At 46.2% G+C, this 26,732-nt stretch overlaps 2 protein-coding genes across 2 annotated transcripts in view; one reads left to right on the plus strand and one right to left on the minus strand.

The window, feature by feature from the left end:
* The window catches only part of LOC135366648 (26S proteasome non-ATPase regulatory subunit 1-like), a 153,016-nt gene that overhangs the window by 36,916 nt on the left and 89,368 nt on the right, over positions 1–26,732 (plus strand). The gene's annotated exons all lie outside the window — the stretch shown is intronic.
* Positions 22,149–26,732, minus strand: part of LOC135366647 (5-hydroxytryptamine receptor 2A-like) — a 53,403-nt gene continuing 48,819 nt past the window's right edge. Inside the window, exons 3-4 of the mRNA XM_064599445.1 lie at positions 25,931–26,191; positions 22,149–24,801 (exon numbers count right to left, since the gene is read on the minus strand). Of these exons, the coding sequence (XP_064455515.1) occupies positions 24,442–24,801; positions 25,931–26,191 (621 nt within the window). The 3' untranslated portion in view covers positions 22,149–24,441. The remainder of the gene's footprint in view (positions 24,802–25,930; positions 26,192–26,732) is intronic.

Here is a 26,732-nt window from a genome sequence, read left to right on the forward strand (position 1 = left end):
CGAGCTGCGTTCACTTCTCCTGGAATCTTTGTATTGCACGCTTCATGCGGTTAGGCTTAATGGCGTTATAGCTTTAATGCTGTAACTCATATTCGCCCGCATTCAAATGACGACTGCCTGCATCCCAGTGCTTGCGTGGAGTATAACAATATGAGTTTGAGTTGAATCACTTTCTGCTGAACAACACGAGATGGTTTTGTAAATTTTAACCGACGCAAGTATACGTATTTTGGGAAGAAAGGTTGGAGTTCGGGATTTTCGCCGTTAAACTATACACTACACGCTAAAGAAGAAAAAAAGGAGTAATTTTACTCCTTTTGGGGACTAAATGCATTGTCACAAAAAGTAGTCCTTTTCGGGAGTAAAAGCACTGGAGTAAGTGAATGTCACAGAATCGAGGCCGCATTTCATGCTCTGTTCTAAGAGTCCCAGGTACATAATTCCTGTGCATGCACGAAAATACTTTGAACCAAACCGTCAATCGTGATATATCGAGTGATATAAAATCTTGCGATGAAAGATGAAAGTCACTGAAAAGGTTAGCCAGCTGTAGGGATCGAACCCACATCTTCTGGATTACCGGTCCAGGGCTCTACCAATTGAGCTAAGCTAACACGCCTCTCCAGCGACTTTCGGGGTGCGTCATCTGAAGGGACGACAAACCAGACACTCACTCTCACTCACCCTCCTTTCACTCTTACATTTTTTGCTCACTCATACACACATTCATACGACGGAAATCGACGCAAGCGGCACCTGTTGAACAAGAGAGAAACTGATGTTCTGAGGCTGGGACAAACATGGAAGGGACAGATACAAACAAAGCCTCAAATTGCCTAAGAAATCAACGATGAAAGATGATCCCTACAGCTGGCTAACCTTTTCAGTGACTTTCATCTTTCATCGTTGATTTCTTAGGCAGTTTGAGGCTTTGTTTGTATCTGTCCCTTCCATGTTTGTTCCAGCCTCAGAACATCAGTTTCTCTAAAATCTTGCGACATACAAGGGGCACAATTTGCGAAGAAAGAAACGCTAACTATTTCTAAACGCTGTTTCTTACTATGTGTGGGTGGAAAATCGCTAAGTTATACAGCCTTATATACCATCAAATTGACCAAGAGCACATATTTACGTAGACTGTTGCATTTGAAAGACCATTTGCGAAGTTGAGTGACAATCTGCAGTCCTGGGGAGTAAACGTCCGGGTTAGAGGACTAAAATTGGGAGTATTTGCAGTCTGAGGGACTAGAAGCTGCAATTACTCCCCATTTTACTCCTTTTTTTTTTACAGTGTATAAGTAGGGCCTGACCTTTTCGGGTTTTATTTTTGGCCAAATTCGGGGGGTAAATATCGGGTGATATTTTTCGTTTGAAAATTCGGGTGTATTCGGGTTAAATCCCGTTACAGCATATTCTGTAGTCAGGAATTCGGGTGATTTTTTTTTTGTTTAATGAAAATTTGTCTTAACATGGAACTAATGTTTAGCAATGTTATCAAACTTTATTTTAATGCGCGCTTATGAGTGTGCCACGCGACCCGGATGTTTTCGGGTAGATTCGGGTTAAACCCGAATTTTTACAGATTTTGTTCGGGGGGTAAATATCGGGCGGATACGGGTTTAACCCTAAAAAGTCAGGCCCTATGTATAAGACGCACCTTGACGACAGGAACTCATAATAATACTTAAGACAGGGGCAGACGCAGTTATTTTGTGAGTTAGAAACACTGTGCAGAAAACGCCTGGTACTAAAAAAAACGCGTCTAAATCCACATAATATTATTACATTCCAAGCTATTCCGTGCATTTTCAAACTTTAAACTACGTTTTGTTCTTTGAAAGCTGTAGACAGTGGACCGTATCTTCTTTATGGCGAGAGCTCCGTAAATAATGTTTCACGAGATCCGAATGACAGTAGATGGTAAACTGATTGTGCGCGGCATCGCTATGGGGCACGTCTTTAAAAAAAGAGAATGACATATTATGTAGATCTTTTTACCCGGAAGGCAGTCTGGTAGAAAGGTTACCCATTGTACATTTTCATTTTGTTATTATTATTATTATTTTTTTTTTCGTTCGAAGGTGTAGGAATGGAAGAATCCCGAAATTGTTCAGCAACCACGTACACGGTACATTGGGCAGCAAATCTCCGGAAAGTATTCCGTGTCGGCATTTTCTGGAGGCCTCCTTAAAGTTCAATATCTGACGCGAAATCTGTCGCGCGCGCTTTTTGGAATATCCTATGTATGTATGTTACAAAACAGCGCGAAAGGGTACTTTAAAAAAAAAAAAAGAGACGTTGTAAAAGCGAAAAAATTGAGCGATTCGGCGAAGATTGAATCAGGGAGGCTCATGTAACGAGCTGCCGATTTTTCTTTTTTCTTGAGCGGACACAAGCCTGTGAAATAATAATCATTGAACATGGAAAATCTAGAAAGAAAAAAATAGTTTCATTCGAAATAACTCTTGGCTTCATGTTTCCTTTGCAATATCAATAGTGCACAGTAGTGAAATGTCAGCAGACGTCTTTTTGTGAAATCCCCCTGAGGAAGTGCAACGAAAATTGGCGTTTCGGTTCTGGCTCGCTTTTTTACAGCTTTTATTAAACCATTACACGAACTAGTTATTACGTTACTTTAATTACAGTTACAATACTTAACTTACTTAATTACACTTACTTAACGTTTGCAGCTGCCTTCCATCGAACATTCTTTTCGCTAATTACTTGATCTTGTCCTCCAATTCACTACCCAATTTAGCTAATTAACATCTCATTAACGGGAAACAGAGTAAATATTGTTTTTCCCCCGCAAAACGAGCTTGATATGAACGTTTCACAAGTCGGGGCTCTCATCCTCATGCTTTTTTTTTTTTTTTTTCAGTCAATTAATATGTGTGTCCACTTTCATTTTGCCACACTGGTTTTATCAATATAGACGTCGTTCTATATAGGGTGGCGTGTCGCCTAGCAAGAAGCTTGCATTGCTGCAGAATGGCGATACCTTATAATTATTCCTCGGGAATATGTGTTTTCTTTTCTTTTTTCTCTCTCTCTTTCTCTCTCTCTCTCTCTCTCTCTCTCTCACACACACAGATACCTTCGATTTACGCAGATGTGTGCGAATACTTAATTACGGGGTGAGGACAGCGCTAATTACAGCCCTGAAGGAGTCGACTGGCTATGGTCGTATATAGAGTGCTAGAGAGCTCTGGGCTCGTTTATTCTATTGGACCGAATGAAGTTGAAGACGACAGCACATGGAAAGGCAGGCTGTCTTTTATTAAGGCTCACTGGGACCCTGTCATCTTGTTAACTAATATCTAATAATAACTGACGTCTAACTAAATCTGATATTTTTGGAATAGGCTCCGACGAATTAAGTTTCTTGCGACATCGAGTTTGCGAAATGAAGATCTCCACGAAAGAAAAATGCCGTTACAATGACATGATTTCATTATATCATTGAGCGACACGACATTTTGACCCTGTTGACCCTGTATTGGCTGGACAGTTGGCATCACTGGCCCAATATTTGTCCTGTATCTAGCCAATCTAGTGCCAACATTGAGCCAAGACATTGTGCTGCTTGGTACAAGCCAGGTTCTTTAGTGCTCACGTTTCCTACCGTTACACCGAACACGCGGGGCTCTGTAGGGCGATTTCACGTCGGATCAGGCAGGGCGGTCCGGTCGACCTCTCCATTTTTTTTTCTTCTTTCAAACATATATTAAAGCTTTGTCCCAAGGAGGCATATTTGCGCTGAAAGTAGTTCTACATCATTGTGTTCGTCTCGAAATGCCCTTTCTTCTCATAACGAGTGCATCGTATTGTGAATCAGGGTAACGCCACAAACAGTCTTTTTGTGAGGGGTGTCTACGGAAAATGCGTGCATTCGACAGCGCGCATCGCATATATTCCCACTCGTGACATCGTTCACTTTACTGACAAACGTTCTTCATGACGACTCAAAACAGCACGTCAAAAAAAAATTAAAAATGCTTCAGAGATAATCGAAGTTACGTTCGTAATTCAACGTCATTCGCAACGTAACTTCAACCATCTCTGAAGCAGAATTTTTTTGAAGGAGTGACCGTAGGCATCTTTGAAAAAGCTGTGGCGTAGACACTTACGCTGAAACCTTGAGTTAACATAGCTGTTAGTTAGAAGGTTGTTAACGCGTTAGTTAGCACATCGTTAACTTTTACGTGTGAAAGTGACATTGTGACATAAGGGACAGCACTCATGCGTTGCGCCGTTCGTGATCTGTGAGCGAAAGAAACTGCGATTTACGCTTTCCCTCTCCCTCCCATTCTCAAGAATGACGACAATGCGGAGCGTGCTTCCATAGGCCTCCTCAAACGATTTGTCCAATCCTCGAGGGAAAGATCCTATGAGGAGACCAATCCCAGGCTCCTCCGCTTTGTCTCTCCGCCTCTTGAGAAGGAGAGGGCGAAGGAAACCGTGGTGTTGCGGTTTCTTTTGCTCATACGTCACGAACGACGCAATGCGCGAATCTCGTTCCTTTTGTGTTGGTGTCAAGGTAACGGAATTCACACATTGGGTCGTTCGTGGCGTATGAGCAAAGGAGACCGCAATGCCACGTTTTCCCTCGCCCTCCTTCTCAAGAGGCGGAGAGACAATGCGAAGAAGCCGACGATTGGTCTCCTCATACCATCTTCCGCGATGATTGGACACATCGTTTGCGGAGACCAATGAGAGCCCGCTCCGCAGTGTCGCGTTTCTTTCGGAAGGGGAGGGAAAAGAAAAGCGTGCATTTGCGGTTTCTTTCACGCATAAATCACGAAAGACCCAAGGCGTTTTCTTCCTTTTTTTTAAAGTGCGGTAGCATTAGAAGCGTCAAAATGAATATATATATATATATATATATATGTATGTGCGTTTATGAGATGGTGAAGCGTCAACGAGGCAGAGGTGTAAGTGGAGATGTAAAGAGAGCAAATGATATGAAATTGAAGTAGCTGAAGGTAACTAAGTGTAAGAGGTAAGAGTAACTCAAGGTGATTAAAGCAAGCAAGTTGATTTTAAAGGTAATGAATGTAAGATTATGCAAAAGAGAGAGATTAAGTGAAATGAAAGCTTACCAAAGGTAACCTCAGGTTCCCTGAGGTAATTAAAGGTAATTAACGTCAGTCAAAGGGAAATTGCGGGTAATTAAAGCAAGTAAATGTAATGAAAGGGTATTAAATTAGATTAAATTCAAGATTACCTCGGCTAACCTACGGCTACGTTCGGTAATTAAAGGGTAATTAAAAGTAATTGAAGCTAATTAAAGGTTAACTAAATGGACTTGCATGTACTAGTTGAAAGTGTCGAACTGGACGTCAAGTATAGACGCGAGGTGGACAACCGGAATTCCGAGTTGGACCGGAAGTAGATACCCGGAAATCAAGTATACACCAGAAAAGGTGCTTAATGATAACGCATTTTTCTCGCATTTACCGCTAAATCGCCACTGAATTTTGAAGTTGTACTTCGCCTCTCGAACTGATTTTGTTGTTCATTATGTAGTTCTTCAGTCTTGTACATCATCGTCGTCGTCGTCATCATCTTCATCATCAACATCAACAACAACAACTTTACTTTGGTGGTAATGAGCGGGGTCAGTGTCGTGTGAACATGGTACGAACACAAAGAGACAAACGAAAAGTAATATCAGAGTATTGAATGTAAGATACTGTAAAAGTATCTGAGATGTACAACAAGAGCAGCATCATTATTACGTAAATATAGGTTATAAATGTCATTTCGTAAAAGTATTCTCCATTCATCATCTCAAAATAAAGTTGCCGTTGTTTGTTACTGAGTGAGGTAAAAGTATTAACGAAGGTATTCAGATTGCAGTATGTTGAGTGCAGTGTTTCGAACGAATAACGGCCGCAAACGCGGGGAACCCTATACTATTTTAATCGCGTGCCATCCGAAAGATAACTCAAAGTGTCACAAAGTATAAGGAAGCATCGGCACTGATTGCTTTTCCGTTTCTTTTATTTTTTCCATATACAAGATCTCATTTAGTGCAAACTATAGAAGATAAGAAGAAAAAAAAAGGCTTCTCCGTGATGCTCTCTTTTCCCGTAAAGCAAAGGCTAATCCACCTATTTCTGGTGAAGAATAGCTAATGGATGACTCTTGCTCTTGAATCAGACGGCGTCCAACGTCATTTTCCCCGCTTTAATGATCTGAGGCACGGAGATCTTTGCGTATGGCGGTGTCGACGTACACGAGGCAGTATACTGGGGGAGAAAATGGGCCTGTATTAGGAGAGAGGTGGAGCTATCGGCTCGGATATAGCCCTCCCCTTCCAGCCACGAAGTGTGCGATCTAACGAGCCTTCTTTGGAAGTGTCCTTGAAACGACGCGTGTCTGCTTGATAAATTGCGTACGAGCCATATATCGTACAGCCGTTTGGTAATAGCCTCCGAATGGCTTTCCCTCTTTAAATATTCGAGGGCGTATGTTTCTAAACGGTTTCTTCTGGCTGTTTCGGAGACAAACTGTTTCGGAATTGAAATTGGACGGCGTTCGGGATAAAATGCTTTTTTGCCCTTATTGTGTTTGTTATAACTATACACGCAGGGGAAATGTGTATGGAGCACGAAAGTGAACAAACGTTAGGATAGGATCCCCAACAGCACCGAATATCCTCTGGATGTGCAAATAATGTCCTGACGGATTAATACGTCCGATGGATATCTGAGGGATATCCGTCGGATGTACGAATACCTTAGGACATTATTCGCACATCCAGAGGACATTTGGTGGTGTTGGGAATCCTAGCCTAACGTTTGGTCAGTTTCGTTCTAAACGCACATTCCCACGTGTATAGAACGGATTGATATACGTCCGATGGATATCTGAGGGATATCCGACGGATGTACGAATACCTTAGGACATTATTCGCACATCCAGAGGACATTTGGTGGTGTTGGGAATCCTAGCCTAACGTTTGGTCAGTTTCGTTGTAAACACACATTCCCACGTGTATAGAACGGATTGATACGTCCGATGGATATCTGAGGGATATCCGACGGATGTACGAATACCTTAGGACATTATTCGCACATCCAGAGGACATTTGGTGTTGTTGGGAATCCTAGCCTAACGTTTGGTCAGTTTCGTTGTAAACACACATTCCCACGTGTATAGAACGGATTGATACGTCCGATGGATATCTGAGGGATATCCGTCGGATGTACGAACACCTTGGGACATTATTCGCACATCCAGAGGACATTTGGTGTTGTTGGGAATCCTAGCCTAACGTTTGGTCAGTTTCCTTCTAAACGCACATTCCCACGTGTATAGAACGGATTGATATACGTCCGATGGATATCTGAGAGATATCCGACGGATGTACGAATACCTTAGGACATTATTCGCACATCCAGAGGACATTTGGTGTTGTTGGGAATCCTAGCCTAACGTTTGGTCAGTTTCGTTCTAAACACACATTCCCACGTGTATAGAACGGATTGATACGTCCGATGGATATCTGAGGGATATCCGTCGGATGTACGAATACCTTAGGACATTATTCGCACATCCAGAGGACATTTGGTGTTGTTGGGAATCCTAGCCTAACGTTTGGTCAGTTTCGTTGTAAACACACATTCCCACGTGTATAGAACGGATTGATACGTCCGATGGATATCTGAGGGATATCCGTCGGATGTACGAATACCTTGGGACATTATTCGCACATCCAGATGATATTCGGTGTTGTTGGGAATCCTAGCCTAACGTTTGGTCAGTTTCGTTCTAAACACACATTCCCACGTGTATAGAATGAATTGATACGTCCGATGGATATCTGAGGGATATCCGTCGGATGTACGAATACCTTAGGACATTCGCACATCCAGAGGATATTCGGTGTTGTTGGGGATATATGTCCATATTTCCCCAGAGGCAGAGGACCGCGCTACCAAGAATTTGCTTACTCCCAGCTTGTTTGCATTCTGTTTCCACGTTCCATACACACTCGAAATTCGTGTGAAATAATGGGGAACACATGAAGACACGTGCGCGGCACAATGTTGCACACTTGTTCACACATAACTCACGTACAACAAAAAAAGTCACATAAACACTTCCAAATTATTTTTATTTTATTTATTTAGTTGGCTCGTTTTTTCCTTATTTTTCTTTATTATAAAATTAATTTTTGTTTATTTATAATTAACGAATTTGATTCCGCGTTAGCGCCGTGAAGCAACTGCGGCTATATGAGCGGCTTTACAGATGTGGACAGATGGAGAGAGGAGAGCCAGGAAGGAGTGCGGGATACGGGGTTAGTGTGCGTCCTGGGCCGACTTCATGGGGAACTGTGTCGAAAGTCTTCGGAAAACCCACGGGAAATGTCAGACAGCACAGGGCGTCGGAGTCTCGTTGTAAAAGACGGACCATCCTATGCACTGCGCCACGTGAGCTGGTCCCTTAACTGAAAGTGACCCAAGCAGCACAACATCTTGGCCCAATATTGGACCAATATTGGCAATGTCGGGCCAATATTGGACCAAGATTGTGCCAGTATTGCCAATATTGGTCCAATATTGGGCCAAGATGTTGTGCTGCTTGGGGAGGAAGCGGGAACACGGTTCTGGCTCCACTGACGTGAGAGCTAAAATTGATTGATTAAATGACCTCGTACGACACGTAGGAACTCCTGCCTTTTGTCAGTGATCAGTACGGAATGAGGTACTACTATATGAAGACGGCGTGATTAATGATCGGCTGGCGAAATCATTATGATGAAAAATTTTGCGTAATAAACAGAGCCGAATTATTTCGCGAAGAACTGAAAGATCAAGCCGATCGAAGCCGCGTTGTTCATGGCATTAGTCGTCTCGCGGCGCGAAATGATCAATTTTTGAATAACCGGATGAAGGCCGCCTTATACCGTTGGTGAGTGACAGCGATGCTCCTAGCGTCATCCAGGCGACTAAAACAGGTAGATTCCTGGCACTCAAGTTCGCGTGGCAACTGTCACGTGACCCAGCGTTGACAAAAGGATAACAATTTCCGAGCGCTCGGCCATTTTGCCGAATTCGCCGTAACAGAACAGACGTCCGTGCAGCGGGATGTCTGTTAACGAGGAAAGACTGGGTCACGTGCTCTTATTTTAATGACCATCTGCGTGTGACATCAATACAGAGGGCGCTACAAAGCCTCTGACCCGCGTCGGAAATGGTAACCACTTACGGGTCATGACCCAGGGATCCTAGCTTTCCGCGTATTCCGATCCGAATTTCCCGTTCTAAAATATTGGAAATTCGCGTGCAGCACAATCCTCGTCCTCAAGGAGAAACAAAATTCGCGCTTTTAAGCACAGACACACACAAAAAAAAATAATGCATAAATAAAGTAAAAATAAAGCGCGTTATTTTTCCGTTTCGAATCTCCAAATCCGTCTTGTTCCGTGAGCAAACTGAAAATGCTTTCCGCTATAAGCGGAATCCTATTTAGGATCCATGAGCTTCTGTCTAAAGACGGCTATTCTGGAAGACAGATTGCTCAAAGGATCAGCTGTATCCTGTCTACTCCGGATACTTCGAAAATATCAGAGAACCGGATGTACCGATTGCCAACCCATATTTTGGAGGACAAGAAAGCTTTCACTCTACGTCAAGATTGCATCTTGCGGCTCATTAGCATCGATAACCTTCACTTGTCCTCAAATTTGCCCCCCCCCCACCTCCACCACCCCTTAAATGGCCGGCTAGAGCACATTTTTGGGTGTTCCAAGGGTTGAAGGAGACCGGTGTCAAAGGGCGGGATGCACTGCTTACGAAGCATCAAAATATGCCCCGGATGATCGAAGGAACATCAATCTTGAAGCTTTGAATAGTGGCTCAGTGTTATTTCTAACTTTTACGGCAATACCAGGCAAACGAACATGTGCGACGATTTCCGCATAAGGATTCCGTGCTGAGGTGCCAAAGAGAGACTGTGAAGCAACGGATAACTGTGTATGCATACGAACGACTGCCGCACGGAACATTCTGTAGTGGAAGAAAAAGCAGGGGGAAAAATGAAAAAGGTGGAAGTTTATGCGCGTATATATGTGAGCACTGCGAACATATATACGCGCATAAACTTCCACCTTTTGCAGACGACACTGTTGCAGACGACCTGCAGCAGACGACACTGTTGGCCCTGTCGTCTGCTACGAAATATCTTGTGGCTGAGTCGCAGGATATTCCCCGTGGTTAGGAGAGCACGAAAAGACCTGACGTAGCAGAAAACTGTGACGTTTTGCCGTATCTTCCGCTCGAGTATTCTGGGGAATGTCGCTTGTGTGAATACACGGTAAAAGGCATGGTCTGGGATTGCATGCGTCTTCAAATGGACTGCTTGCAAAACTCGTAGAGCCATCTGTTGTGCATATTACGGGAGCTAGCAGGAACCATAGGAAATACATGGTTGCGCACGTGATGTACCGTACAGAGCCACATCTGTGTTTTACTTTTTAATTGGTATGTAACGTCACATTATCACTAATATTTACAGTGTAGTACCCTACGAAGGTATGCCCACGCTGGCATGTCGTGCTGATTGTTTCGAATACGGATTGGTACGTTTCGCATTACAATGTCGCGCTACGATGCTGGGTCGCTTTTAAATTTCCTAGGATTGAATCTCCTTCGGGGTTTCATGTAAGTAAATGCGATTTTAATTCTTCGGAAAATTTACTGAAGCAAGTATAGAAGGTGAAATATTTTGGCAACATTTTTCAGCACTCCTTGCCTCATTGACCGAAGCTTCGACGTCTGCCGTTCAGTACTTTTTAGCGAGCGGAAGAAAAAAAAAAAAAAAAACGTGTACGTTATTTTCGGGTAACCCTATACTTTTTACTTGGGTGCTATGTGTTCGCAGCAAATACTCTGAACTGCCTTTTGTATGCTACAACGTTTGGGATAGAAATCTATTCTCTCCTATTGTTACGACTCGAGAATCTCAACAAAAAAAGGGAGGATAAAAAAATAAGTACAAGAGAGGTGCATTACTTTTTCTTTATTTTTGTGTCGTGTCGTCTGCTACAGACGCTTCCGCAATTTGCCGCCGGCGCTCCAGTTCCTCTCCCGGATAAGCGCCTTTCATTCGGAGGGAAGAAGAAAAGCAATATATATATATATATAGTTATATCGAAAACAGTAGATTGATAACATCGCACTTTCGTGTCAGAACTTCGAGAAAAGGTGCACTCTGTTGTAGAGAGGTCGTCTCCTATGGATTGACAAGAGGGAATCAGAGCTTCGGATTTTTTTTGGGAGCTGCTGACAATGCGTGATTCTTGTTCACCGCGCGAGGTGAATTTTCGCAGTTGCCAACCACCGCCGTTGGGGTTCGCGCGTGTAGTCGATGTCGGTTGCAGTCTTCGATATTAAAACCTGGATGTACCGCGCTCTTTTTTTTGTGTGGGGAAAGCCAAAGCGGGGTTTGCAAAAGCGTGAGGGCTTTCGCTGCTCTTTTCTTCGTCCTTATTTGTATGGGCAAATAATAACGGCACAGTTTGCGCGCTGCCGCTGCAAAAAAATAAAAAAATAAAAGAGAGAGAGAGTGGGACGAAGGTGTCTTGAAGTACATGTGTAGTGTCCTCTGATCGTTGAAAACGGGAGCCGTACGCCCCTTCGTTCTAAGTAAATCAGGATACAGAACTGTATATCTTTCTGAGTGCTGTTGGACCTTGAGAGTGTTATGCGGTGAAGTTCTGTTTCTAGAGCGCCCTTGTATATCGAACCCCCTTCTGCTTTGGGGCCTATAGGTGTGAGAGAAGGCGCGTGTTAGGACTGTTGTAATCGGATCCTTCCTCGCTATGCGGCAACTATACATGCAAAATTCGATTTACGGAAACCGGTAACGGAAAGAGTTTTGTTAGGAACTCTGAACTTTTTTTTTCGTTAATGCTCACCTGTATATGAACTCTGGTTGTATCTTATATATACTTTGTGGGATTCGATATACGGAAACCGGAGCCTGTTCGACTTTCGGTCGGAGCACAGACTGGCTGTAAGCGTTCACCTTGATAATGGGTGTAATCCACTAACTTTGCCAAATTCGATATATGGAAGCTGGTAACGATAAGGTTTTTGGTCGGATGACTGAACGGCATTTGGCGTAGTATTTACGTTGCGTGCAAATTCCGCAAAACTGTGCGTATTCCAAATGCTTTTTGAATTTCGATATACGCATGCCGGTAACGGCCAAATTTTCCGTCAGAACATTGAATGTTCGACTATAATATTCATCTTAATATTGATCTCCTTGTGGTCTTGACTTCCCCAAAAGCGAGCTTTGTGAAATGTGAAAAGTTCTATGAAATTCGATATACGGAAACCGATAACTAAGATTTTTGATCGGAAGATCGAAAGGCGTTTAGTGTTAATATTAACCCCTGATGATAAACTAGGAAAAATTGGGCGTATGCTAAACGCTTTGTGAACTTCACGGCCTGTATCTCCACGTGCAGATAGGAAGGATAACTGCGGACAATGAATAGTAAAAGAAGACTAAACGCAGTCTGCGTGCAGATTTTGCCCCTGCAAAAAGCAATGCTATAATATGTTTGCCGTGCCTCACATAGCTTATTTGTGCACAAGTCTCGCGTTTGTTATATATGCAGAAGCATCGGGAGCTCGCGCATCGTCTGTATTGTTTGTCGTTGCGATATTAGTTATTAAAGTGATTGTTTCCGAGAGGTACACACAGCAAGCGTCGACTATCGCGGTGTCGTTCACGTGTAAAACACACTCTGTCCGATTAACAAGCGTCCAGCGAACCAAAGATGACCCCTCATAACGTTATCGGGTTTCTGCATGGATGACAGGAGAGGCCGCGTTACTTAATATGGCCGTGCAGCCCAAAAATTGATATCCTCCCTGCTGCTCCGGTTGAATGCACACGCGCGGGCGTTCTTGCAGTTTTGCGTTTCGGACGTTCCGGCGTATAATTTACGTTCACGGTATGAGCAGCACACTGTTCTTGCAGACCGTTGCCCAAGCAGCACAACATCTTGGCCCAATATTGGCAATACCGGTCCATTATTGGTTCAAGATTGGACCAATACCGGGCCGGTATTGCCAATATTGGGCTAAGATAGGACCAATATTGGCCGGTATTGCCAATATTGAGCTAATATATGACCAATATTGGCCGGCATAGTCAATATTGGACCAATGTTGGGCCGGTATTTCCCATATTGGGCTAAGATTGGACCAATATTGGGCCGGCATTGCCAATTTTGGGCAAAGATGTTGTGCTGCTTGGGTGCTAACGTAAATGTAAGGGTACCGTACATACCGCAGCGTTGTGCGACTTTGGATTCGTTAATTTCTGGGCGTTGGAGGCTTACATGTTTGTGTCCAGTGGCGAATCCCCGTGATGTTTCTGAGAGGGAAGTCCAGCCTTGGCCAGCATGGTACAGTGAACCCTCGTTAATATGACCCCCGATAATCTGACATACGCCCTTTACGACCATGCTCCTGGGGAACAATGCAGTGAAACCTCTGCAAATCCCCCCCCCCCGTTAATATGACAATTCCGCATTATGACCAAAATTTTCGGGAACGACCATGGTCATAATAACGAGGGTTCACTGTAGATACACGATCTAGGTCAATTAAACACTATGTGAAGACAGAAAATAAGGAGGGGGTTAAGGGGCATCCCCCCCTCTCCTCTAGATCCGCCTCGGCTTGTGTCGTCTATATTTGTGGCCCGCCTCGGCTAAATTCTCGTTTCCGTCTTTTGCACAAATCGCCTTGCCTCGTGTCTGAATGAGTGAGTGAGTAAGATGTAAGAGATTGGTCGTCCGTGGTCGTCCCTTGTACTTGGCACACAGAGGGGAAAGCCGTGCTGTCGTTGTGAAGCGGTAGCGTATATCTGACCGGAAATCGGAAGACCCAGGTTCGATTCCCTGCGTCGGCGCCTTTTTGCCTGCGTTGCTTGAATTCAGAATCTTCGAAGAATCCGTTAATTGGATGCGGTACGACTGCAGTCCCACGAAGACCATCGTATCAACGGTTTGCTGATGGCAAATTCGCGTGCATGGTCATTTCCTGGCAGTTCTTTTGCCCCAGAGTCCGAGCAGTTTTGTTCTCTTGACCAAAACGTATCAATAATCTCACGCGTTCGCGTGGCGTTTTCCTGCGTCAGGAATAGACCTCTCCCTGTCTGTAAACAAATGACGTCATAGTGTTAGACAGCGCCACCAGTTTGGTAGAGTTGAACTACGCTCGGATCTAGGGGCGAACAAGGTGGCGCCCGAAAGCCACGGTCTTGAGGGATTACGAATGGTCCCTGGAAAGAGACGCGACCTTCGGCCCTACTTCTCTTTCAGTAGGAGGCAGCGAACAAGGGCCCATTCATGGAACCCTCTCCTTCCCATTAGTTTCGGTTTCAGTCTGGCTACCAATGTCATGCTGACGTTTCTCGCGTAGAGGTCCTGATCTCATCGCGTTGCACAAATGTATTCTTTTTCTTATTGCGTGTTAGCGCCGCGAGGCAACTGTGGCTATGAGCAGCGTACATATGTGAACTCATGAAGAGAGGACTGCAGGTACGATCGAGGGGGGGGGGGGTTAGTATGTGTCCTGGGCCGACTTCACGTATAGCAATATAGCCGACTGACGGTATAGCAATGTGGAGGAGGTAAACAATGGGCGCGTTAAGTGGCGACTCTTGCGCTTCAAAAGGAGCGACTGTGTTTAACCCCCACAAGGAACCTCTGCTTAACGCTGCAAATCCTCGCCTGCTTGGCGAGGATCCACGCTTTCGCTCATACTTATTTCCGCTTCGGTGTTTTGACAGACGCTGCAGGCAGTTTTGAAAAGCGTAGCATTGAATAAATTGATTTTTAGAAAGGCTGAATCGTTGCGTTCTCACAACCAGCGCAAACGCAAGTGATCAGCGATGGTTCGTTTCCCGACGTGGATCGATCACTCATACTTGTAGCGCAGCCCAAAAGAAACGGACGAAGACGAGGATACAAGACAACCGCGTACTCCTTAAAGACGCTTTTATCCTCCAGTTCCAGTGGATCGATCAATTGATTCTTGATTGATTCTTTTGAGTATCGTTCGCAGTCGTGCAGGTCAAACGAGGTATTGCCGTGCAGCGCAGGGCAGGCATCCAAACAAACGAAACACGTCTGCTAGCTGGCGGAATTACGTCACTTCCGCCCCCGTCTCTTTGACCCCGTGACTCCGCTTTTGAGAAGGCGTCAGATATTTTGACTGGAGTTACGAGCACCGGAAGTGCGCTTGGTCGTTTAGCTTATGGAGTCACGACTCTTTTGACCCTGGGGTCGCTACTTAACGCGCCCATATGAGAACCCCAGGTGGTCGAAATTACCTGCAGTCCTACCCTGCGGCATGTGCAGCATGTCGCTACACCATAGATTGCACCATAGATTGGTACGCCATAGATTGGTGTACGCACCATTGCACCATAGATTGGTACGCTTCGCGTGTAAATCTATTTCCAATCCGCTCTGCAAGTAGGTCACGCTTCCGCGCAGCTCCTCAGTTCCTCCCTTTCTCTCAGCCTCTGACGTAACCTAACGCGGCACATGATTGGTCGCCCCTCAGCACAACAAACTGGATGCGGAGAGAGTCCACGTGGGTCGGTTTACATGCGAAGGAAGCAACGAAGTAACCATGGAGGAAGGAAACACAGGAGCGGCCGTTTCGAGCTGATTTCCGTGGGACCCCTCTGGCGGTCGCTCTTGTCAAAACCGCCATTACTTCCTGTCCACCTCGTGATCCTCTCTAAAGTTTCGGGTTGGCAACTCTTTGTTGCTCTCGCTGCTTTTCGTGCTTTTACGCTTTTCCAAAGTCTTTTACTCTTAAAATGTGAGCTCCACTGCGGAAACAACGTTTCGTTAACGTGTTCGAACCGCGGTTGCGGCTGTCGTTCAACAAAAAGCAGCTCTGTCACGGGAATAACCTAACACGGGTTTCCTGACCGGCTCTTTCGGCGTACAGGCGTACCCCTGTCTGTGAGAGAGTCATCTTGAACCCCTCCCTTGCAAGCTGGCGCTGTGCTACAGCTGGAGATTCAATTGATTTCATCCATCGTTGTACAAATTTGATTACTGGCATGCTTTAACACTTCAGCAGCACACAACACGCGGCCACGTCGTCACACAAACATCGCTACCGCGAATGATGTTCCTAGTCCTGCATGGTTGTCCTGCAGAACCTGACCGGTCTTGTAGTAAAAGGGTAAACCTCCGAACGCACACAAATAAAGATGGACGCGCGGCGTTCATCACAATGCGGATATCTGAACCATCTGAACAGCAAGAAAACCACGACTCCCGTCGTCTGCTTTGGCAGCTGGCCTGCGCATGCTCTTGGGGTCAAGTGAGCGGTCACATGGTAGACAGGAGCATCCCAGCATGCAGTGCGAAGCTGGCACGCCCGTCCCAATGGCAAAAAATTGGAAGGGCCGCTCCTGTGTTTCCTTCCTCCATGAAAGTAACCACAACGTCGAGCATGTTGGTTACCCCGCGCCGACCGGTGAGTGGAGAAACGCTGCCCACGTGATTTCTCCGCCCATTTTCCCCTCTCCTGCGCAGAAGTTCAACTTGCACAGAGTATTACCTTTTACGTTGTGAACGGGTCCCGTAGCGCTCATCGTCACGTGATACCCCTATGACCATGCGACGTGGTCACGTGATATTGCCACGTGACTGTCGCTGCGGCAGTTAATCGCGTTGCCCAAAGACGCAGCCTTTTTTTTATTCTGTGTGTTACCTTTATATTCGGTAATGCAAATAAACCAGCGACACCTTACGGCAGCACAACCAAGCAATAATCACAGTTGTCTCGCAACGTAGAGGCACGAAATATGTGAAATATGGAACCAAGCAGTCGCAGAGTTTGGGATTGTCGAAGGTCGCTCGCACCTTGGCAGTTGTGTTTATTCCCGGCCGTTCGATACTTCTTTCTTTTATCGGTTTATTTGTTTGTTTGTTTACAAATCTGAAACATATAAATCTTCCTTCGTGCTACGTCGCCCGCTTTGCCCTCGGTTATCTCCGAAACGTGATGCTTAGCTAAATCTCTTTCTGTGCTTGTATATTCCGTTCGTGCATCGAGGCCAAAATACTTGGCAATTCCGAATTCGTTTTCGCAGAGGCGCTGTTCGAGAATCGAGGGATCATAAAACGAGGGGCGGAAATGTTTACAAGGAAGAAGAATCGACCCACGAGATGCCGTTTCTAAAACGAGAGACTTCGTAGATAAATGTTTCGCAAACCGAAGGCTATGTTACCTGTGAGTTCTCTCCCACTGCAGAAGCACGATCTTACTAGTACCGGTAATGACCAATGTTGCAATGAAAATGTGCTTGTCATTCTGCTAATTTTGTCACGTGGCCATTTTCCACGGCTCTCGGGGCGACTTGCTGATCCCGACCTCTCATCGCAGTTCCTGAGCATCAAGATTTCGCTTGTCTCGAAAAGAAAAAGTTGCATATATGCCTAAAATCCTGTACTCGCGATAGGAAGGGAGTTGCCTCAGGACAGAAGCCGCCGATATTTCGAACAGAGACTGTTCTTCTTCTGGGCACCGTCCTCATCATTGGCATGGTATTTAAAGGGTTAGGTGTGACGTGTTTAAAGGTTCATGCGAATTGTGGGTCAACAGCCCGGAGGGAAGAAAGGTTCCGTACGGGCTTTTACGGCCGGAGTGAATGGCTGCTTTGTTAGAGTGTGGAGGGGATTATGTGAACGTAGTGATCTAGGCTACAGCCGGCTGTAACCTAACCGGTCTGTAGCCTAGATCACTACGTTCACATAATCCCCTCCACACTCTAACAAAGCAGCCATTCACTCCGGCCGTAAAAACCCGTACGGAACCTTTCTTCCCTCCGGGCTGTTGACCCACAATTCGCATGAACCTTTAAACACGTCACACCTAACCCTTTAAATACCATGCCAATGATGAGGACTGTGCCCAGAAGAAGAACAGTCTCTGTTCGAAATATCGGCGGCTTCTGTCGTGAGGCAACTCCCTTCCTACATTCTACCGGTTCGCTGGATTTCTACCCATCTATGTACTCGCGATAGTCCGTTGAGAAATCACATTCCTGTATTTTATCTTGTTTCGAACTAAACCTCGCACCCAGAAGCGATTCCAATGGCAGATACGTGCAGTCTGTGAATCCCCGCATTTTTCGTTTCCCCAAGTATATTATTTTTTGTATAATCGTCTGATTTTTAACTAGTCACTATTTTACGATGGTTTTTGGCGCACTATAGCCTGAGTTGCTTATGCGCCATTAAAGGAGTACAGAGGGCCATCCAAAAAGAATCCAGGTTAAGACGTCTGATGAAAGTGTATGCGTCATTCTACCGAATAGCGCGAAAGGTTTTGATGTGAGCAATTTGTTTCCCAGAAAAAAAAAAAAAAAAAGCTCACATAAACACGGCTTCGCGCGTCCACCCTTAACTCGCCACTCCGGGTATAAGGAGAAGGAGAAGGTATGATGCAACGTCACCGATGACGTTACAGGGAGAACTCGTTCTGGTTCGCCGGTCAGTGGGTGTCAGCTCACTTCGCCGCCGTAAACCAGTTTTGCCAGTTCTCCCGGAGAACTGAGGATAGAAGGGGAACGGCCGAATCAGTACCGAGCCAGGAGCAATGCTTTTTCAGAACCCCAAACAGCCGAGTAGCAGACGACAACGGAGTAGCAGACATTTCTCTGAACCAATCGGCGAGCGTGATCCTTGTAGCGTCAGCGCGACGTCCCAGGCAGATAACAGGCTGGTTCTGCTCTCCACCGGCGTTGCGCACGGTCGCTTTTTTTTTTTTTTTTTTTTGCGGCATACTTTAAACTCAATATCTGCGATAATTATGACTCTGTGGTGTGAATTACTTCGCATGGTGCATCTTACTGGATAACGTAATCAAATTTTTGACCACGTGTGGGTTTCTTGGTCGGATGTAGATGATAAGCATTGCTCCGCTTTTATCCAATATCACCGAACTCCTCATGTAAATATCTCATTGTCACACTTGTAGATAGCTTTTAACTGCCATGCTCGCTTGTTATCGTCATCCCCCTCTCTCTCTTATCCTGGTCAATCTCATCGCTCATACCTCATACCTGTAGATAGGTTTTAACTACCACACACTCTCTCTCATATCATCTTTCCCATAATCATCTCCGACACACTCACCATGGTTTTGGCGCTCTATGGCCTTTGTTGCCTTTGTGCCATTAAACACATAATCAATCAATCAATCAATCAATCAATCAATCTTACTGGCCTACTTAACAAGAAAACAGGGTGTTAAAAATGACTTCTGTGCTACTTTAAAATTGAATCATCATCATCATCATCACCACCGCTGCGACGAAATTCCCCATTCATCATCTCACAATAAAGTTGCTGTTGTTCGCATTTTTCGTGGCAACAGTTCGAGGAATACCAGCTGCTATCGCCTCAGCAAACGTGCGGACAAAGGTGTCCCCGTTTCGATGTCCTTCTAGATATCCCGTTACCGCACGTGGAGCTTCAATCGATATCCACTTCATATAGCTCCTTCGGTAGAATGCTGTTTCGATGTGTATGAATATTAGTCTTAATGGACCGTGCGCTAACGTTCGGTGTACGCTACGATGACACGCTACGCGTGTGACAACTTTGTTAGCATGTATATACCGTGCTCCCGCAAGCAGGTTTTTTTGTTTGTTTGTTCGCGAACGCTTTGGAGTCACCAGCCAGTCGAGCGCACGGTACAGTGATAGCCGCTGTAAACGAGATGTATCAGTCTATCTTTGTAGTATTTGATGTAATTTTGTGTTTTGTGCCCTTGTCCGTCGCCTGCGTTGAACCGCTTTCGTGTTCCCACGTCGCCACCACGTAAAATCTCGAACAAAGCGAAATCCTGCGAGGTGTACTCCCCGCGAGAACTAGTAGCGCTCCCACGCTGACTGTATACGACAGGTCGTCTCTGCGCAGGAGAGAGGGCAAAGTTTGGAGAAATCACGTGACTAAATGTTTGTCTAATCACAAAGCATCAATAGGGAGTTATCCGCGGACCGCCATGAGTCCACAGAAGAAACGGCGTGCGCCTCAACCTCGGAAAGTTACCCCCCTATTTTGGGAGAGGGGCGAACGAGGTCGCTCCACGGGCAATAGGGGAGAGAGGAAAACTGAGGAGAGCTGGCCTACTTCACAGGGGTGGCATCCAATGTATTGCTCCTTAGACGAAAGCGTGCTGGGCGAACGCAATGCATCCTGGACAGGTCCTGGTCGTACGTCACAGCAAACGTCAAGGCACACGTGACCTTAAAGATGGCGGCGCCCGCGATCGGCGGCCAAACCGTTTGTAAACAATGCGGTTGTTGTTTCTGGACGACGTTTTGGATGTCTTTCGATCACGGTAATTATTCTTATCCGATAATCTCGCAATAAAACGCGCAGTTTTACGCATAAAGCCTCGTATTGTTGTTAACTTCCAAAGATGTGATGACGACCGCGCGTTAAGACTTACCGAGCCGATGCGATGTACTTAAACTAAGGTGAAACGGGCTACCACGTTGCGGAAGAAGCACCACATAGTTTACGCTGGCAAAATACGGTCATCTCTTGGTGTTATGCCGGCGAAAATATGTCGGTAAGCGGCAAAACGACATGTAAACAAAGTCACATGACCTCAAAATGACGTTTTCTATGACGTGCGACCAGGACAAGATGGCAGGTTTGCCAAAAGCACCCGCTTGAGGGTAGTTACAACAATGGCGGGTTTGTGTCACCCCTGTGGCCTACTTGCATAGCGTATAGCTCCCGCTGCACATGAGCAATAGCGGCGTCGCTGTCTTATCTGCGCAGAGCGATAGCGTACGACCCGCTAAAAAGCTATTTTTTTTTATGTTAACTGCGTAATTATAACCTTACCTGCTGGTTTTCTTCTGTCTTGTTCTTCGTTGAGCCGTATTTGCTTACCGTGAAGTGCGGCACGTGAATAATGAAGTCACTGTAGCGACTACAGATCCATAATTCACCCAATAGAACATTTACGCGTGTACCAGCCACCGACTATCGGTGAACTGAAATGCACAACAAATGTCAAGCCATCTGTCCGGTTCACATGGATTACAATGGCCAGGCTGCCACGTCGCCTCCCTTCCTCTTACAAACAATGACTGTTGATGTCTGCTAGGCGTCGGAGTTGCAGTGTATCGTAAGGCGCTCTATGAAAACGGTAGGATTGAGGAAGCTGTGAAATCGAAGTTCAGCAACGTGATATCACCCACTTGAAAGGAATAATACCGCTATCACGTGGGTAGTCTTTAATGATAATTGAAACCAAGTGCCATTGAACATCCGTGTAGCGCGCCAATTTGTCAGGGAGCATTGCATTCAATGCTGTTTGAGAAGTTGACATCCTTCATGCTTGGTGGCGGTGCACGCATGTCCAACGGGCGATGGCATCAATTATAATTGAGGCCAAGGGCCATTGAACATGCGCGTAGCGCCACCATGCGCGTAACGCGTCAACTTATTTTTATCCAGTGCTCTTTGAGAAGTTGACATGCTTGGTGGCTCCGCACGCATATCTATGGTCATTGATTTCAATTATTATTGAAGGCAAGGGCCATTTAACATGCGCGTAATGCCACCAAGCGTGTAACGTATCAACTTCTCCGAGTCCATTGGATCCACTGCTCTTTGAGAAGTGTACATGCTTCATTCCAGATGGCGCTACACGCATGTCTAGTGGCCATTGGTTTCAACGATCATTGAATACCGCCCACGTGACAGTGGCATCATGCAATTGGCATATCATGTCTTCGGAACCGGTGTCGTGAACATCACCGGCTTTACTATAATTCGCAGATATTCCACGTCCATAGGCCAGCAAGTAATGCACCGACGTGTCGTGTGTTCTTGATCCATAACCTTCTGCACCGACAACGAGAATCCGTAAGGACAACGCCCGTGTCTTCTGCGCATGCGTAGGTGTTGCGCCGGCTGCAGTACGAGTTTTGCGCCGAGCCGACCGAGAGAAATTCTTTATTTAACGAGGGTCGATCAATGCGCCGTTTCCTCTGTCACTGGAAAGCATAGTTCAACACTATCTTTAATTGTACAATAGGTAGTATAAACGAGATCAGAACCGCTCCAAGCAGCGCGCGCGCGCACACACACACACACACACAGACACCACTCTTGTATGTACGGGTACCATGCACCGGGTTTTGACGTAACATAGGAGAGGAGAAAAACTGTTCTATGTTGTGGTTATTCAGGGTGTCGCACGCGGTGACTTGCCGAAGATTCAACTGAGGAGCCATGCGTGCTGGCGTCGGGTGATGTAGAACTACTAAAGCCAGTGTGGAACTAATAATGAGCTTTAGAGAATTCGTAAATTCACCCCAGACTCCCTTTGTGACTCGCGAGTGGGATATACGGAGCTAGAGTCACTAAACAAGCTTTTGCCAAAATACAGGGTTCGTCAAGATAAACTTCAGGGTTTGTAACGGAGATGAGACAAATAGAAACAGTTTTGGGAAGCTAAAGTAGATGCTAGAGGACGTATTATATCCCAAAATTTTATGTCGATGCGGCCACTCGGTCCGTTTCTCAGTGGATAAATCGTGAGAAAAAAAAAAAAACCCGCTGCCTAACATTTCCAATCGGCTATACCTGTGTTTCACCTCCTTCCGTCAGATGGCGAAGCGGTCGAGCATGACGTTGCAGACGACCTCGCATAATAGTCCTCTGCATTCAGTTCCACTTTCACTTGGTTTCGATATCGTCCATAGGGAGTCGGACGGAGTAAGGAATACAGTCAAACTCCTTTACAACGTAACTCAGTGGACAGCAAAAAAAATTCGCAGTAAAGGTATTTTCGTTAAAAAGGATGTCCATTATTGGACCTATAGGGCTCCAGCGGGACCGCAAAAAAATTTGCTGTAGTGGTATTTTCGTTAAAAAGGTGTTCGCTATAAAGGAGTTTGACCGTAATAGGTCGGAATAGGGAGTCTGAGTGCATGTACGATTCTCTAAAAACTCTTTATTTCTGTCGATCTCTATTCGGTAAGAGGCAAGGCAAGACACAGCTGAGGATTCATGTTACTAAGACGTGTTTCTCCACTACGATTGGTTGGCAAAGTAGGTGCGACAACCCGTATAACCCGCGAGGGAGGTGGTCATAACACTGGGGGCGACGTTTTTTTTTTCTGTGTGTACCGTGTTTATCCTTCTACAGTATAGTATTTTGAACTCCGTTCGGTGCTCGGTGCGAATAGCGTTGACGCGTGTGCCTAGTCCGCATTTAGCGATGACGTCGTTATATCAGGTATCGCTGAAAGAGGGGCGTGATTGGAGCGAATGCCGCGCCGCCGTTGCAGCTTCTCCGGAAAATGCCGGCTTGCGTGTCGTCCGCTGTGGAAAACATGATTTCATAACCGCAGAGTTTTGGGAGAGGATGTGAAAGGGTAATTTTCTTTTCTGCAATAGGCACAGTGACACACAACCCCGTGTGTCTAATGATCTCAGGGCTGGTGGTCCCTCAGGGTGTGATACTCCGAACGAACTTGAAGGAAACGCGCTACCTTCCAGCACATCGACAAATTGGTGTCCGGAATGTGTTGAATGAGCCCTGGTACGTGTTACGCATTGCGAAGTCTCTCGTCCGAAAGGAATATCCATATAACGCTTCTTTAGAGTCCTTTGGCATTCTGTAGGAGACGATAACAATCGATCTCCCCAAAAGCAAACGCGATTTTACGCTGTTATGTGGTCCACGTACTTAAATGCGGAACGCTCCTATGTGCGTACCTTTGAAAAGCGTTTCACGTTGTTACGTCGAGCAAGGTATTGGCTCTATATCTGCTGCAGGGCACACCACTACCACTATACATACCGCACAGTATGGTTATCCACGAATCCAGTGGAACCTTTTTTTGAATTTTCGCTGCATTGATGTTTCCAGCCCCGATGGAGTAACGCGGTGCACCATGTCGAGTCGTGACGTCATAAGAGCTCTATCGCACCACTTGAAGCACGGCTGCATTCAGACTGTAGAGAGCTTTGGATCGATGGCACACGACACAACGGGATGTAGCTGATGTACCGCATTTGGTCGCACAGCAGGTCTGGGGGGGGGGGGGGGCATTACGCTATCAGGAGAAGCGTATGCTTACAACGCGCAAGAACTCCACTGCACATTGCTTGATCCGTTATTGTCACTGTGCAAGAAGCTCCAAGTGCTGGGGATTCGTAGAGGACCCTTAGGACCCCACGCAGAAGTGTAAATTGCTGTGGCCATCGGGGAACATTACGAACTATTGGCTGACCCAGCGGGAAAGGGAATGTTTCTCACACTGCCCAGCTTTAGCGCAGCGTCTGCCAGCGTACAGCCGCTCGGGAGACGCGCCTGCGACACTAGTCATTGGTTGTCAGCATGGACTCTGAACGCTGCGCAGCGTGGAGTTGTTGGCTAAGCTCGACTTGAAGGACCAGGACACCATGTCCCGGTGCGTGGACTGTGAGCCACCGTGGCTGAGGTGGCGCTTGCGACGCTTCGGAGGTCGAGGACCGCAGTGGCACGTGAGCAGCTGCCAGAAGGCTGAACGGAAGGCCCGGTTGAAGGCTGTGTACACCAGGGGGTTGACGGTGGAAGAGACGTAGCCCAACCACAGGAATGTGGTGGCCAGCGAGCTCGGGAAGAGGCGGGGGCCCACGAACGCTTGGGCGACGTTCAGGATGAAGAAGGGTGCCCAGCACACCACAAACAGAAGGAAGACCACTCCGAGGACCTGCACGGTTGAAAGCGGGTGAACAAAGTTGGTCGAAAGATGGCTGCAAATAGAGTCACTAAATAAGCTACGCTTCAGAGTAGCGACACTGAGCCGCCATGTTGTTTCGGATTACCTCCAGCGCCATCCATTTAGCGCTGTTCGAAGTGTTGTCTTCTTCCACTGCGGAACTTCACCTTCATCTATTTCTACTGCCAAAATAGAGGTGGGTCTGGAGGTCATCCGAAACAACATAGCGGCTCAGTGTCGCTACTCTGAAGCGTAGCTTATTTAGTGACTCTAGCTGCAAAGAGGCGTGCAGAGAAATTTGTACTGTGCACGGTTTTAGGAGACGTGCACCATGGGGCCATATTGCGCTCGCGTTGTTGTGCGTTATGTTTGATGTGTGAGACAGTCGCCGTGCCAAGTGCAGAGTTTACTATAGAGTAATTAACAGCGTCATTTTGGTCGCATACATATTGCATTATTAGTTTCGTATTTAGCAGAATACCCGCAGCGCGTCAAAGGCATTACATTGTTACATCATGCAGGGTGTCTACCAACCTGGAAAACCTGGAAAACAGGGAATAGTCAGGGAATTTTGATGTCACTGGAAAAGTCAGGGAATTGTCAGGGAATTTGGCTAAAAAGCAGCTGAAGTCAGGGAAAAATCGCAGACAAGTGCCGTGATGATGCGCGGCGAATCGCGAGTGCGGACCGGTGGTTGAGAGGCGATGCCGCAGCAACGTTACTGCGAGTAGCAGTTCACCAGTATGACAAGCTCTGACGCAGAAAAGTAGGGTAGCCTCACTAATACTTAATAAATGGTCTGTTTTATGTTGGATCTGGTATCAAAACGTATGAGCAGGCACCAAGTTCCCTTTTGTTTTTGTCAGGGAATTCGCTTGAAATAGTCAGTGAAAACCTGGAAAATTCAGGGAATTTGAAGGTTGCAGTTTGGTAGACATCCTCTACATGGCACTAGAGGGGGGGGAGGGGGAAATGTTACAAGCACTCACACGAATACGTGTAATTACCAACAGGGGTACATCAAGTGCAAGTGTTTTTTTAACGTTCGGTTTGGAGAACACATTATTAGACAGACTGTTCTATTGTTATATACAGGGTGTCTTTTTTTTTTTTTCCTTACCTTGGTGGCCTTCCGTTCGTTCATGGCCCTAGCAGCACGCAAAGCCACTGCGGCTGGACAGGCGCAGTGCGTCTGTCCTGTACGGCCTCCCGATGAAGTCTGTTCGCTTCCTGACGAAATGTTCGGCGACAGGGTGCAGGGAACCTGCTTAAGCTCTCGGACGGTGAGCACGTACGTCGTCACCATCACCAGCATGGGTAGATAGAATGCCAGTAGCGAGCCCAGCGTCATGAAGAAACGGTTGGTGATGCCGCATGCACCCTGCAGTGGATCGGAACTTGAAGATGATTGACCCGTTCGCTAGAACGGCGCTGTGGCCTTAGTTACGTGCGTGGCGCCATAGTATTCCCATCACCATCGTCATCAACAACCAGCGGGCGCATTGGTACCATATGGATTCACTAACTGACGCGCGTTTCGTCAAGTTACTGGTTATCATAGCTCGTATTGTGAACACTGCAGGCGGCAAAGTGAAAGCTACGTACCGATTTCTTATCGTGAGTTTTTTGTGTACAAATTGAACATAAGAACTGGAGAAAGATTAAACGTAAGAGATTTTAAGAGATTAAGGGGGTTAAGGGATTAAGGTAAGAGATTAAGGGGCCCCGCTCGTTGGTGGTTGCCCAGGTTCGTGCTGGAGACTGGCAGGTGGTGGGTTCGAGTCCTACCACCGGCTGTGCTGTCCGAGGTTTTTCCCTGGGTTTTCCGAAGACATTCCAGACGAATGTCGGCACAGTTCCCCCTGAAGTCGGCCCAGAATGCACACTAACTCCCACATGTCCCCCACTCCTTCCTGCTGTCC

Source organism: Ornithodoros turicata, chromosome 8 (genome assembly GCF_037126465.1).
Source record: "Ornithodoros turicata isolate Travis chromosome 8, ASM3712646v1, whole genome shotgun sequence".
Lineage (NCBI taxonomy): Eukaryota > Metazoa > Arthropoda > Arachnida > Ixodida > Argasidae > Ornithodoros > Ornithodoros turicata.